The following is a 14,011-nucleotide window of genomic DNA, read 5'->3' as shown; positions in this document are numbered from 1 at the left end:
TGATCCGTTTTTGGACAAAGGAGTACAAAATTGTAATTGCAAATGAAGGACTCAATTTTGACTCCCACGAAGTGCGGGTACCCTCTGCTGACCGTGAAGGAGAACTACATATTAATTTAGAAAACGGAAGCTCCCTCTGCTGACGGTAAAAGCCGAATTACCAACAAAACGAGGAGGGGAAAGATGCTACGGAGAGTGATTTTTTTAGGTTGGTTTAACATTTTCACCGTGTGCGAAGAAACGGGAATTTGAAGAGTTAGGAACAAAAACAGGTTAACAATTTTTTTATGAAAAGCTATTTTCTGGCCAGTCGTGAAATAGAACAAGGCACAAGTCCTAATAAAAACAAAATGAAATCTCAAGAGAGTCACAATGGAGTCTCGTAGTTTGGGAGGTCGATTGATTATGTCTTGTGTCGTGGACAGGTGACTTCATCCGACGTCAACACTCAGGGCTCGATTACTCTGTCGCAAGTTTGTTTTAAAATGGCGGCGGAAACAGGCACACAGGTACAAGATGCCAACTCAAGCGACTGAACTTCTTCATTTCCCTTGCTCACCGAACCGCGGTCGTAATACCCATTCGAGAGCGTCCACTTCGGCTTCGGTTCCAGTGAGGAAACGCAGAAAGACAAGTGGGCTCAGGGTGCGAACGAGTTCCGTTCCGAGTCCGTTTTTTTCTTTTCTTTTTTTCCCCTCTCACGTCGCTAGATGACCTCGGGGCGGTCATGTTTTTTTTCCACGCCGAGCTGCATTGAGGAGAAGCCGGGGAGGTGATAGTGGTTGCCGCATCACCATGGAGCGCTCCGACTCGCAGACGGCGGCCGGCCACCTGTAGCTTCGAGCGGCCCCCATGGCGAACCTGACCCCCTGTGACCGGGGCCGGACGGAGAGCCGCGGTGGTAGGTTGTTTTGCCTCACTAAACTCACACTCTTGTTTACACAGACAACATTGCAGCCCATTTTCTAATACAGGTAGACATTAATTAACTATTAATAGCTTGCGTGGATTAAGATTAAAGCAATGCACGTGATGTAAAAGCTTCTTAATACGTATTTCATGTAACCCAAAGGTAAGGAAAGAACGGGACAAACAGTGAAAGACAAAATGAACACATTCTCAAGGAGCTGCTTTTGGGTACTTACTCAGCCAACCAAACTCCAGCTCTTGACTTCCTGACATACGACCAACTCGTGAATACTGCAGTACTAGTAATTAGACTCTGTAAAACCAGTTTGTTCTCTTGTATCGTGTACGGTTTTATTTTCATACAACACAGTACTACTTTATTAAAAAGAAAGCATATAACGTGACATTTCACTTAATTTGAACAGGGAACTTTATGAAATTACAAGTTTGGTCACTGAATGATTAAAATGTTTAGTCAAGGTATTAATAGCGCCAAATACGTGAATGTTAAATCATTTGCCATGGAAATGTATCGAGCGACTGCGACTCCGTAAACCGCTGTCATATTATGCGCGTTTTGCAGAGGATAAAGACGCCCGTGAGCGTTGTGATATTTGTCTACGCGTTTGTCCGCCTTGAGTGTTCAAATATGGTTGCGTCAAGGGTTATAACACTGCAACTGTCGATGCTAAGCGTTAGAAGTCAACGGTTGTTTCGGCTATGTGTTAGCAGTAGGGCTGAGAAATTTTGAAAAATGATCGAATTGAGATTTTTTTTCCCCCTCAATATTTATATTGTGAATGGGGTGCGAATATTTTTTTCACGGTTCACGTTCCGTTTATTTGTATTAACAAATGGAAGCAATAAATAAATATTACAACAAATGTATCACAATTATTATGTATCATTTTTTGGTCTTGTAGGCTAGGCTGATGCTAAATTACAGATATGAGACTGTGTTATTCGAACTTTCAATGGAAATGCCTGTTTCACAGGTGTGTTTCGAGGAGCTGTTGTGGAGAACGGTTGTGAAGTAAAAGGCTCCTCTCTCTCCAGTCATCACAACCTCTCCAAGCAGCATGTCTCAGATCCGGGCCTGGTCCTCCAAGGTCAATCCACACCAGGCGCCCCCCCAACCTCCATTTTGCACGGCAACTTAGAGAAGCTCAGTCTTGACCTGGACAGTCACAGTCTGACTTCCCAGGATTCTGGTATCCCAACTTTGGAGCTCAACCCTCCAGATGTCTCCGGGGGAGACTCTCCCGCTACTTTGACATTAGATGACGACTCCTCCGACAGCAACGGCGTGCCCAAGTCGTCCAGCTTCCCACGCAGCGGCTTTGACGCCACCCGCTTCTTCAGCCCGGGCCTCAGATTGCCCGGAGCCGCCGCAGGCCATCGAACCTTGAACCGCAGCGACGACGTCTCGGTGTGCAGCGTGTCCAGCATGAGCACGGAGCTTTCGGTGTCCAACGAAGACATCTTACATTTCACTGTCACCTCCGACTCGAGCGCCATCGTCACCCTGGAGACCGATGACAGCTGCACTGCTCCCTTCTCCGATGTTGCGCTTGCTTCGTGCTCCAAGGACTTCAGGGGTCCGGTGCAAACGAGTCCACCTGGAGTCATGAGACAGGAAGAGGATGGCAGGCAAAAGAAACTGGGATCTCTCGCAAGCTTGTTCAACGGGTAAGTCTCTTTTACTAGACTTGTAAATCGAGGCTGTAGTAAATCCTCGTTTCTCGAGGGAAATCTGTTTCATATGCACCCGCAAAAGGTGATAGAGAGACCTGGTCACACCTTAATTAAACAGGATTTTGCAGTTTGTGAATCATGGTGAATTAAATTGCGACTCCTTCTGGGGTGTGTGACTTTGCCACAGAGAGGCAGTATCATGCAGTCATGAAGACACTAACAAAGACAACATTCACAGCTACTGTAAGTCAGTAAACATCAGTCGTATGACTCGTTTTTTTGCAAAGGATCAGGAATGGAATAGAATTTAACTTATTGTCATTGCACATGTCGTAAGTGCAGAGCAATGAAATTTTACAGTTTCAACCCATCCAAGACCCCGAAAACGGGGGAGACAGAAAGGGGAATCTGACGGCCTACCAGATGGCACCCCAAACTCATAGATAAAAAGTGGAAAACACATGGGATGAGAAAGTGTTGGGTGGGGGGGAACTTCCAAACTATGCTCCCGTGGGGTCTGGAAAAAAAAACCCACCTCAGGATTTACAAAAAACAAGTACTGATGGGTAGATGATACATCAAGGAGTGTATTGAAAAACCGTGTTGACACTGTATTGAGACTGTGTTGGTCAGTCAATAGTGACCTCTGCTGTACATCTAAAATCATTGCAAGTAAACTAAATGTAAAAAAAAAAAAAATTGCTTGCTGTATACTCAAAAGTAGCCTACGAAATAATATTTAAACTTTATTGAATTGCTAGTTTTTTACTTAAAATATGATTTCATCATTGTAGAATTTCATTTGCCGAGTTCTTTGTGAGAAGGGTTCAAAATTTCTATAAATACTCAAATGAGTTGGCATGCAAAATATAGCAAATATTTCCGGAATAACATTTAGAGGTAAAGCATTTTCCTTACAGTCTATATGGGATTTTGTGTATCAAAGTCTTCAATCATCTGAAAGAAAAACAACAAAAATCGATTCGTTCATTCATTCATTCATACATTTTTATTGAGCAACAAACATTTTGTAAGTGTCTTTGCTACAAGGCGATTTCTCCTCTTGGACACGAGTTCCCCTGCCTTAGAAAACACTCGTTCACAGCGAACAGATGAAGATGAAGATGGTGCATATAAATATTTAAGTACCAGATGATAAAGGTTTGGCACTGGCACAGGTACAGGCATCATCTCCTTCTAATTTAAGAGAACAAAGATTTAATTAAAAACTAATGGTAAACAATGCCCAAAGGAGGAAAAGATTGACCTTAATGGGCACCAGAAGATATTATATTTCCCGACTCGTGAACATTTTCTCCAACGATCCATGTAGAAGCAAAGAAAAAGTCCAAGCACAGGCACAGGTACATTGGCGGGTATCCTCTCCATCCAACAAACCCACAACGTGTCCATACGGTTTCTTTCCTTATAAGCACAATTTGGCGCGGTACATCCCAACGACACACTTCCTGTATGGGTCACATGATTTTAAATTTTTAAATGTTTTATTTTTTTTGTTCAAACACCCATCGCTTAAAGGTAGACAACAAAGCATTTCGCGAAGGAATGTGACGAAAAGTGCCGGTTTCACATGCACCAAATTAAGTCAGCAAGCTCTGTTCATGCATTTTAATCTCGACGCACCGCTTAATCGCCACAAATCCTTTCACACTTACTGGTTATGGTTGGCAGCATGGCTTCTTGCTTTTGTCCTTGTTGAGACGGCGGAGCCACTCAGCGGCTCCTGGTGCCAACGCGCTCCCATGCAGCGGCATTGTATCGTTATCAGTCATTCACGTTGTGAAGTTACACATTCCCCTCGCTGCCCTTCAGACTTCTCCACCCGCCCGCCGCAAAGGGTGGAGCAGCGAGGAGTGAAATGTTCCTTGGTGATATCGATCACTCCCCGGGCCAAAACTCCGGCATGTGCACCTCTGGCTCCGCACTCAGGCATTACCCGACGTCCTTGCGCCCGACTTTGGAGGACACGACTTTGAGCCTTTTAGGTTGTGTCAGAGCAGGATGACTGCCCCTTCACTTCTTTTGTACATTGACAGGTAGGAGGTTTGTGGATATTTCAATTATGGTTTATGTTTGGCTCCACTCTTGATTTAATCGCAGGTTGATTAAGTGTGTGTGTGTGGGGGGGGGGGGGGGGGACTGCCGCTGGGTTTTCAAACACTCTTGTCTGGATTTTACTGTAGCGGCCACTAGCAGCTCTTTGAACTTTCGACGTACCTTTTTGCCTTCTCTCATCTTGTCACTGCTTGTCATCGTCGTGCTCGTGCGACAGCGCTGGACTCGCCTACTGTTCCACTCGAAGCGCTCCGCCCATGAATCTAAACGCGCAAAATAGCTCTGTCAACATTTGTTCTGTACGCAAAAGCGGAATATGTCGCAGATAGCAAACACTGTCGTTTGCATTGAATGAAAAGTGCCTGGTATGGCTTTGCCGCTCCCGGCGAGTCCAAAGACGGACACTGATCACTTCAAAGACTTAAATGTATTTAAAGAGTCCTTTTCATCTCTTCACTGCATCATGCCCTACTGTTTTTTTTTCAAACCTTTGTCAAAGAGCACATGATGTAACGTGATATCATCATCATCTTCACTCAAATCTGCATGCTTGAGAAGAACAGTTGCCGATGGCCCAAACGTATCTTGCTTGATCTGTCCAAATAACAATTCAAGACTTGACAACGGTCAATAGGCTCCCTGTGAAAACGAATGAAGCCTCTCGCATGTAAATGTCTATTTTGGGGGGGGGGGGGGGGGTTTGCTATGTAAAAGTCAGCCTTGATTGGATAAACAAGCATGAGGTCAGTGCATTAACACCATAGCATTGGTTTTTTTTCATTATTTTTTTTTAATCGCTCTACTTGGACTTTGCTTTTTGCACCCACTTCCCATTCACACTTCTAGTGGAAGCCCTCACTTACACTTGTGTGACGCCTACATGAAAGCAAAAACAGGCAAATGGACACACTCGGGCTGACTGTTTTTATTATTATGGAGTTAGGGTGCGGTATCTCGCGTGACGTCAGGTTGTCTGAACCGAGAAGTTTGCATTGTGTGTTTTTTTTTTTTCAGGAGCCTCTTTGCCAGGAAAGTCAAGGACAGTCGCTCGGTGGAACAGCGGGATGCTGGATGGAAGCTGTTTGGGAAGGTGCCCCCACGCGAGGGGCCCGTCAAGGACCCGAGAAGAATACAGAAGGTAACGGAACGTTTGCTTCCATCGCACCCCAATTGCTGATGAAAGCATCGCTTATCATTGTCCAGCACGCTGTCGTGATAAATGCCAAGGACTATTTACGACTCCTCGCTCGAGATAAAATAATTATGCAAGGACTTTGTCAGCTGGGGCATCGTAAGGTTGCATAAGGTTTGTAAATGGCACCATTTTAAAAACAACAGTGTCGTTTTCTCGAACCCTTTCATGCACCCTGTAACCTAAAAGCATGTTTAGCCGTCCACTGTAGTACCCGCAGTCCTTGAAAGGGTTAAAGGTCCCCGCCACCACTAGATGTATTTTTAAAATGCGCTTTTCACCACTTAATATCAAAATGTCTGCTTGGAAAAAAAATTGCCAGCATGTCCTTCTGACTCGCTGTTGTCGCACCACTCTGAGCATTTTCAGAGTTCGATCTGGGCAGCAAAAGGCTCACAGCCACGTGTGCTTCACAACCTGATCCGTGGCTGTAACCTCATATCCGAGCTGCGGAATCGGTTAAGGAGGGGAGGGGGGAAGCTCCAATGTCAAGTCTTTTGTTTTGCTGCTGCTTTCAAGACTGGCTTGGAAAAACCTTTTGTGGCGCTTTTCACTCGGCACAACCTTTTCCTCTTGTAGAAAGCAACGATGCTGTTTTTATTTTTCAACAATCCAAATCCATCTGAAATGGAGTGATATCATCATCGGGAACGATGATCTGTTTCTTTGGGATTGATTAGAAAGACTGGCAGGGCACCGCAGAACCCAGAGCCTTTCAGTGCCGTGGCTCAAGCACACACACACACACACGCGCGCGCGCGCACACGCACACACGGCAGTCCGCTCCAGATCTTATGCGGAACAGCTGGCGCGAGCATCCCTCTCCAGACAGCCGGGGGGAAGGGAGCCGCCGCACAAATGGGTGCCGCCGTGCGGCCGCGTGTTTTCCAACGCCGAGTGTGTCCCTCGACCACCCCTCCGCCGGCCCTCGTGGGCACCGTCGCCAGTAGCGAGCCCCCTCGGGTGCAGCCATGACGTTCGGCTAATGTTCGGCGGAGACTCAAACTCCCAGATCATCCCTCCCCGACACCCCGGAGGACCGTGGTTGTGCGCGGAACGGCTGTGTTCATGGTGAGTTAGCAATGTGATACCGGGCGCGAGCCGGCGGCCTCCTTCGCTTGTTCGGCAGGCGGAAGGATGCCTCTTGATTTCACACAATAGCCCCTTTGAGTTCCTGGAAGGCGCTTTGTGTTGCTCGTAGCAGGGAGCAGGTGGATGACTCAGACGTCAGCAAAAATAAAAAGCGCAGTTTCGGCTAAAATGAAACTAATAGGCACCACTGAGGAATGATCTCAATTTCTTAAAAAAAAAAAAGATTTCATGCACTCAGGGCTTGACTTTGTTTTTGTTTTCAAATCGCTTTTCACGTGTTGGCGTCAAAGCGCACGCGGTTCGTTTTACAACGCATTTACTATTTGGCTGTAGGCCCACGGTAAGTGCTTCACAAGATTTTTATGGCTGCTTTTAAATCCCTCTTCAAGTTTATTTATTTTTTTATGGTACCCCTCAAAGATTTGTGCTCTGTCGTTTCCTCTCCAAGCCTGGCCAAACAAATAAATATATCTAATTAACTTCATCAGTCTTGGATCATCAGTACATTCAGAGTGTCGGCACGCTAAGTTGATGGTGGGTCGGTCACTCAGCCTGCATTATTAAGCAGCGATGTGCATGTGTGTGACCATATTTTGACCTATTTACGGCCTTGTGCTGCTCTCGTCAGATGTTGGAGACCAGAAACTCTCAAATGAATGATAACAAGCATTCTGCCATTTTTTTTTTTTTCCTTGTCAGGAATATGAAACAAAGACTGGCAGAGCTGGACACAGCAATCTGACGTCCCCCAGGCAGAATGTCAGGAAAAACCTGGACTTTGAGCCTCTCTCCACCACCGCTCTCATTCTGGAGGACAGACCTGCGTATGTAAACACACTGGGTTTGCTATCAGTTTTACTTTACACGCGGATGATGAAAGCATACATAGTCGTTCTTTTATCTTCACATTCCCCCCATTCTTCCCATTTTTGCTGTATGAACCTTTTGTCCTCAATCAAAACTCACCAGTCTTATTCGTGGTCTTCGAAACACTACAGTGAACCTCCAGAAACATTTTTAAACGCTCTTAAACTTCCAGCGCTCCTGTTATTGCTCTAAAACTACACACGAAACAAAACAGAATGAAGGGAACACTGTATATGTAACAGACATGGGCAATTGACCAAATTTTGTTGGGCCGGCATCCGTCAGCGGCCTGGGTGCCCGTCCGCCATCGTCACTCCCATAATTTTTTCAATTCGAACCAAACTGTTATCATCAGTTGACCAGTGGGTCATGTTATTTTAACCGTGCTTCCATTAGTAAATATCGCTGGTCCGCCAGTCCGTCTCTCATCGGTACACTGTACACACATTGTGACTGTGCGCGCCGCGCCCAGTCCCTCGAAAGACGACGTAACACATCCATCCATTTTCTGATCCACTTTATCCTCACAAGGGTCGCGGGGCGTGCCGGAGCCCAGCCCAGATGTCATTGGGCAGTAGGCGGGGGACACCCTGAACCGGTTACCAGCCAATCGCAGGGCACACAGAGACGAATAACCATCCATGCTCACACTCACAACTAGGGACAATTCGGCGTGTTCAATCAGCCGGCCGTGCATGTTTTTGGAACGTGGGAGGAAACCCGAGTACCCGGAGAAAACCCACGCAGGCACGGGGAGAACATGCATACTCCACACAGGAAGGCCGTAGCTGGAATCGAACCCCGTACCGCTGCACTGTGAGGTCGACGCGCTAACCACTGGATCACCGGGCCGCCCGACGTGACATGTCATCACATTATTCGGCATGACGAACGAAAATGTTGACATGCCAGACTTGCGTTTTTGTGGTCACGAAGTGTCCAGATGCCTGGCAGTACAAAATGGCTGCCCCCCTGAGATAGAGAAATATGGGTGAATGAGTCACATTCCACAAGCGCAACATGAATCAGAATGCTGCTTTTAGACTAGTGGGGGGGGGGGGCACAGCACAGCACAGCACATATTATTGTAAATAGAGGTTTTTACTTGACTTCCCCTTAATCACGCGGAGCAGCAACACATACAAAGCATATGTAACACTTGCATTGTAACCGGGGATCATTCTGCTGCATTTTTTTGAAAGTAGGAGAAGAGAACAAACACTTCCTGTTGCCGCTTCTGTTTGTGTAATGCAGCCCCAAAGCCCACTATATTTGTACAAATGCGTTCCAGTAATCTTCCGGCGAAGCCGGCCGAGGAAGCCGAGAAACACAGGCAGCAATATGAAGAGATGGTGGCGCAGGCCAAGAAGAGAGGTAAAATGATCTCCCAGCACTTTTCTACTCTCTCACATCCTTCCCGGTCGTGTCTCAGCATGCCTTTCCGTCGTGCTTGTCGTCGCCGTAGAGCTGAAGGAGGCTCAGAAGAGAAAGAAGCAGTTGGAGGAGCGCTGCAAGCTGGAGGAGAGCATCGGCTCGGCCGCGCAGACGTGGAACCAGGAGATCCTGCCCAACTGGAGCGCCATGTTAGTCATCGCCAAGCCCGCCCACTGCGTCGTTCAATCCCGTCGATCGCATTTGGGAGCTCGTCGGCAGTGGCTCGCGAGTCCACCTTTTGACCTCTGCGCTCCCGTCCTCCGCAGGTGCACGTCGCGACGAGTGAGGGACCTGTGGTGGCAGGGCATCCCGCCCAGCGTCAGAGGCAAAGTGTGGAGCCTGGCTGTGGGCAATGAACTTAACATCACTCATGGTACTGCTGCTCAGTGTTCGGGCTGGACAATGAATTGAATTCAAATCGACTTTCCAGCGCGGTACAATGCAATTTTATCAAGAGGTTCGCATTGAACCCAGGTTAAGAACCACTGCATTAGATGCTTATTAATATGAAAGAAAACCAAAAAAAAAGAACAAACAATAACTTTATTATCACTCCCGAGGTCGATGCTAATTTCCTGTTAGCGTTTTGTTTTGAATCACTTTTTTTCGTCTGTAACAACAAAGATTGGAAGTGCATTTGTCTGAAATTTAAATACAGTATACGAGAGCACCACTGCCACCTACTGTAGTGGATGTGCTATTACATTTTATCCGCGTACGGCAAGAAAAAGCATGCTCCCCATGATCACGTTTTTTTGCCTACGTGCGTGTCCTGAGCCACCTCAGGGCTACGAGCGGATGTGCTCGCCGTCCCTGAGGCTGGACACAAAGATTTATTGATCAGCGGAGACTGATGGTGAAGTCCACGCGGTACATTTGCAGCTCCATATCACGTTAATGACCGTCCGTTTATTGGCCTCCGCAGAGCTTTATAACATCTGCTTGGCGCGGGCCAAAGAAAAGTGGAGGAGCACAGCAGCCAACGCACCGGAGGCTGAAAGCCAAGGTATGGACGCGCCACTCGCACCGCCCAAAAGCCCGGAAGTCTTTGACATGGCAGCTCATTTTGTCGTGTCGCCCTGCCCCAGATTCGGGCTCGTCGAATCGGGAGTCGAGCTTGGAGCTGATCAAGCTGGACATCTCGAGAACGTTCCCGCAGTTGTGCATCTTCCAACAGGTCAGCGGGAGGCACAACACTTGCCACGGGGCAACTTCGTTCGCCCGAATTCCCGTTTACATTGTAACGTCTTTGTCGTTTAGGGCGGACCCTATCATGATGTGCTGCACAGCATTCTGGGGGCTTACACTTGTTACCGGCCGGATGTCGGCTATGTAAGTGGCACCTTGCTCACTTAAAATTGCATGAGTCTGCATTTTCTGGTTTTGTCGTTGGCCAAATTTATTTTCTCTAACCTGAAGGTCCAGTACGGCTTCTCTTATTTCAACACAAACGGTATCCGCACATGCAGGCAGCATACGACAACACACGCCGGCATGTATTCTTTATCCTCTGCGTGTACAGGGAGTCTCATTTTTGTAGCTTACTGAGCAGTTTTGAGCGTCTGCTTCATGTAGATCGCTCTGTCTGTGATCACACCAACACTGTATCGATATTGTCGTTTGAAAGCCGCCCGCATTTGTGAAAGTTCAAGAGGGCAGCGTCACCTCGCCCCCGACATATCATATGGGTGATCGGAACCACTTGTTCTGAGGTGATCGGTTTCCACTGAGTGCAACTGAAACCAAAGCCGTAGTGGGCAGACCGATTCCTGTAAGTCGTAATGACTTCAAGTGCCACTTTTCAGATTCCTTATGGTACGCTACGTGTGGGTTTACCTTTGCAGGTGCAGGGAATGTCGTTCATCGCGGCGGTGCTCATCCTGAACCTGGACACGGCCGATGCCTTCATTGCGTTCGCCAACCTGCTCAACAAACCTTGTCAGATGGCCTTCTTCCGAGTGGACCACAGCCTTGTCGGTGCACGAGAAGATACGATCACGGTTGGCCTCGCGGACGCGGCGGAGTCCTGACATGTCTTTCTTCTTGTGTGGCCGCAGATGTTGACGTACTTTGCTGCATTCGAGGTGTTCTTTGAAGAAAACCTACCAAAGCTCTTTGCACATTTCAAGAAGAACAACCTGACCCCCGATATTTATTTGATCGACTGGTGAGGTTTTTTTTTTTTTTCCTTCATGTTTCAAAAGTCTTGACTGAAATGCTTTGCTCCCCGCACATGCTCATAGCGTCTGCCTTCAGGCACTTCTGAGAAAACAGGAAATGTCTGTTTGGGCGGGTGGGAGGGGGTTTCTTCAGGGGGTCCGTGTCGCTTTGAAAATTCCAAGATTTCCGTTTCGAATTTGACACATAGAACATGCCGTTTTTCCTGTCCTTAATTCTCCTTTCTTTGGTAGCCGATGGCGATTTTCAATGTCATACTCACAAAATGTTTGGGACATTTGACCTTTGGGTGAAATTTTAAAATGCACTCCAACCATTCAAAGTGAACTTAATTTAACCTCTAAAATTTGGGATGTCTGTTCAACGTTCATAACTTGTTGAAAACGTGTGCGACGTACATCTACGTCACTGGCAGTAAACGGTTGGATTCCACTTGAAACATATAAACATATATACGTGCCACCGAATTCCTTCATATTAGGGCTGACCAATATGGATTTTTTTGGTCCACTTAATCAACCAGTTAATTCAAAGAAATATATCATGATTTGAATAACAATTTGTTTGGGGGGGGGTCCGTATTTTCAATAATAATAGAAAAATGTTTCTGTTTTACAATACTTTGTTCTTTAGTATTTATTTAACAGAAAGAAACATCTACAAAAATCGGTCTATTTTTCTGTTTTGTTTGGTTTTTTTGGGGGGGGGTGGTGGTGGTAGTGTTTGTCATTGTTTTTGTCTTGTGTTATAATTTATTAATAAGTTAAAAAACTGCAATTTATAAAAGGTTTAATATTGGCCGATTAATCAGTCACGCCCTATTTGCAGTAATATGTCATTTTTCATCATTGTGTGCTACATTGCACTCATTTTGTGACGAGTTGGGACTTTTGTCACGATACAGTAAAAAAAAAAAGAAAAAATCACATAATCACATCAGGTCTTTTTGGGTGATGTCCAGAACTAACCTCGGCATCCACTCACTCTTCCAGGATCTTCACCTTGTACAGTAAGTCTCTGCCACTGGACCTGGCGTCTCGCGTGTGGGACGTCTTCTGCCGAGACGGCGATGAGTTCCTGTTCCGCACGGCGCTGGGCCTGCTGCGCCTCTTCCAGGACGTGCTGACCGGCATGGACTTCATCCACATGGCCCAGTTCCTCACCCGCCTGCCCGACCTGGTCCCTGCCGAGCAGCTCTTCCAGCACATCGCCGCCGTCCACATGACCAGCCGAAACAGGAAGTGGGCGCAGGTAGGCCATCACGCGCCAGGAGAATCATGACTGTTACTAGTTTTGAACCGTCATGATATTTTTAACGAGACCGTGTCCTTTTAGGTTCTGCAGACGTTACAGATGGATCCGGAGCGAGGCAGTCCGATGCTGAAGCGCTGACCTACAGTGGACAAGCATCAGGAAGACTGAACTCGTGTCTTTTCATGGAGCGACGTCCACGATGACGTCAACGGGGGACCCGTGAGTACCCGAGCAGGGGTGCCTTATACTTCACGAACTTCCCAGCAGAGGAGCCACAACACGACACACTCCCGGACCCCCGTGGGACCACCCAGATGCCAGTTATCACATTCACTTTGTCACTCAATCCTCTTTAACGTTTTTTAATGGTGACTCCCCCAACGAATCTTCTGGAGCCGATTTGTTGTGTTGTAATGTTACATGTCGAGATTCTCTGGAAACGAGGTCAGAAGCTGCCTTTCAATATTTGTGGGACATATTGTAAATGAGGACTTCACATTATTCGACATTTCACCCTGTTAGTCTTTTAATTGTGTGAAAGGGGGGGGGGGGGCTTTACTTAAAGGAAAGGGGCTGTCTGCCGCAGGTGCTTTTCTTTGGATTTTGAAAACCAAAATACTCACAGTCCTGTCGGGGCTTATTTCTTCATCTCGACGGCTAATTTCAGGATGTTGCACTATTCATTGAAGCGGTTTCTCGGGCATTGTTGTCCATTTTGCACACTTCTGTTATCTAGTGCAAAATTGGCGGTGTGAATGTGGGGTTTCGGTTTTTCGTCCGGGGACACTTGATTGTCGTTCATTGCTCAATTTGACTACATGTTGTGGGTTAACAGGAAAAGTCTTTTTTTTTTTTTTCTTTCTATATAGTCTATGTGGTTTTGCACTCCCTCCCCAAGCGCAGCAACACACCACAGAACTGCAATAACACTTTTTTGCACATTGACCCTGCGGGTGCATCAGGAGTCATTTCTCAGACTCTTTTCAGTTTGGTTATCTATGTGTGTGTGTGTGTGTGCAGTCGTATTTCCAGAATGAGACGATCCCCTCGGCTAATCGTTTGTTACACGTGACTTTGGCTCTTTTGATCCGCCGTGGTTGAAAAGTTCCAAGAAAATCAGATCAGCACAGAATTGAATGTAAACTGTTGATTGCACTGTTCTGTCTTTGTTTTGCTGTCCTCTTGAGGTTTGGATTTTTCTTGCTTTGGACTGGCCTGCTGGAGGGAAAAGGAACATGTCATTTGACCAAATAAAGGACTTGCAAATATTCATGTTGTTATATTGTACTGACATAGGCGGGCGAGAACCGCTAG

The 14,011-nt window shown here is 46.7% G+C and overlaps 1 protein-coding gene across 2 annotated transcripts; it reads left to right on the top strand.

Annotated features, from left to right (window-relative positions):
* Positions 1-371: 371 nt before the first annotated feature.
* On the top strand, positions 372-13,965 carry tbc1d14 (TBC1 domain family, member 14). Of its 2 annotated transcripts, XM_086105015.1 has the most exons (14): positions 421-901; positions 1,905-2,598; positions 5,695-5,818; positions 7,664-7,788; positions 9,123-9,205; positions 9,297-9,414; positions 9,532-9,638; positions 10,191-10,271; positions 10,354-10,442; positions 10,526-10,597; positions 11,110-11,238; positions 11,323-11,432; positions 12,436-12,694; positions 12,779-13,965. In XM_086105015.1, the coding sequence occupies exons 1-14, from the start codon at positions 853-855 to the stop codon at positions 12,833-12,835; spliced, it is 2,097 nt and encodes a 698-aa protein (XP_085961141.1). In that variant the 5' UTR covers positions 421-852; the 3' UTR covers positions 12,836-13,965. The 2 variants fall into 2 exon arrangements, 1 of the variants encoding a protein (XP_085961141.1); XR_015100204.1 differs by lacking the exon at positions 12,779-13,965 and having other exon boundaries at positions 372-901; positions 11,110-11,242; positions 12,436-12,585.
* Positions 13,966-14,011: the final 46 nt, after the last annotated feature.

Source organism: Hippocampus guttulatus, chromosome 2 (genome assembly GCF_054856545.1).
Source record: "Hippocampus guttulatus isolate MCC_2025c chromosome 2, RoL_Hgut_1.0, whole genome shotgun sequence".
Taxonomy (NCBI): domain Eukaryota; kingdom Metazoa; phylum Chordata; class Actinopteri; order Syngnathiformes; family Syngnathidae; genus Hippocampus; species Hippocampus guttulatus.
The sequence above is the reverse complement of the archived record's forward strand: the minus strand, read 5'-3'. Positions and strand labels throughout refer to the sequence as shown.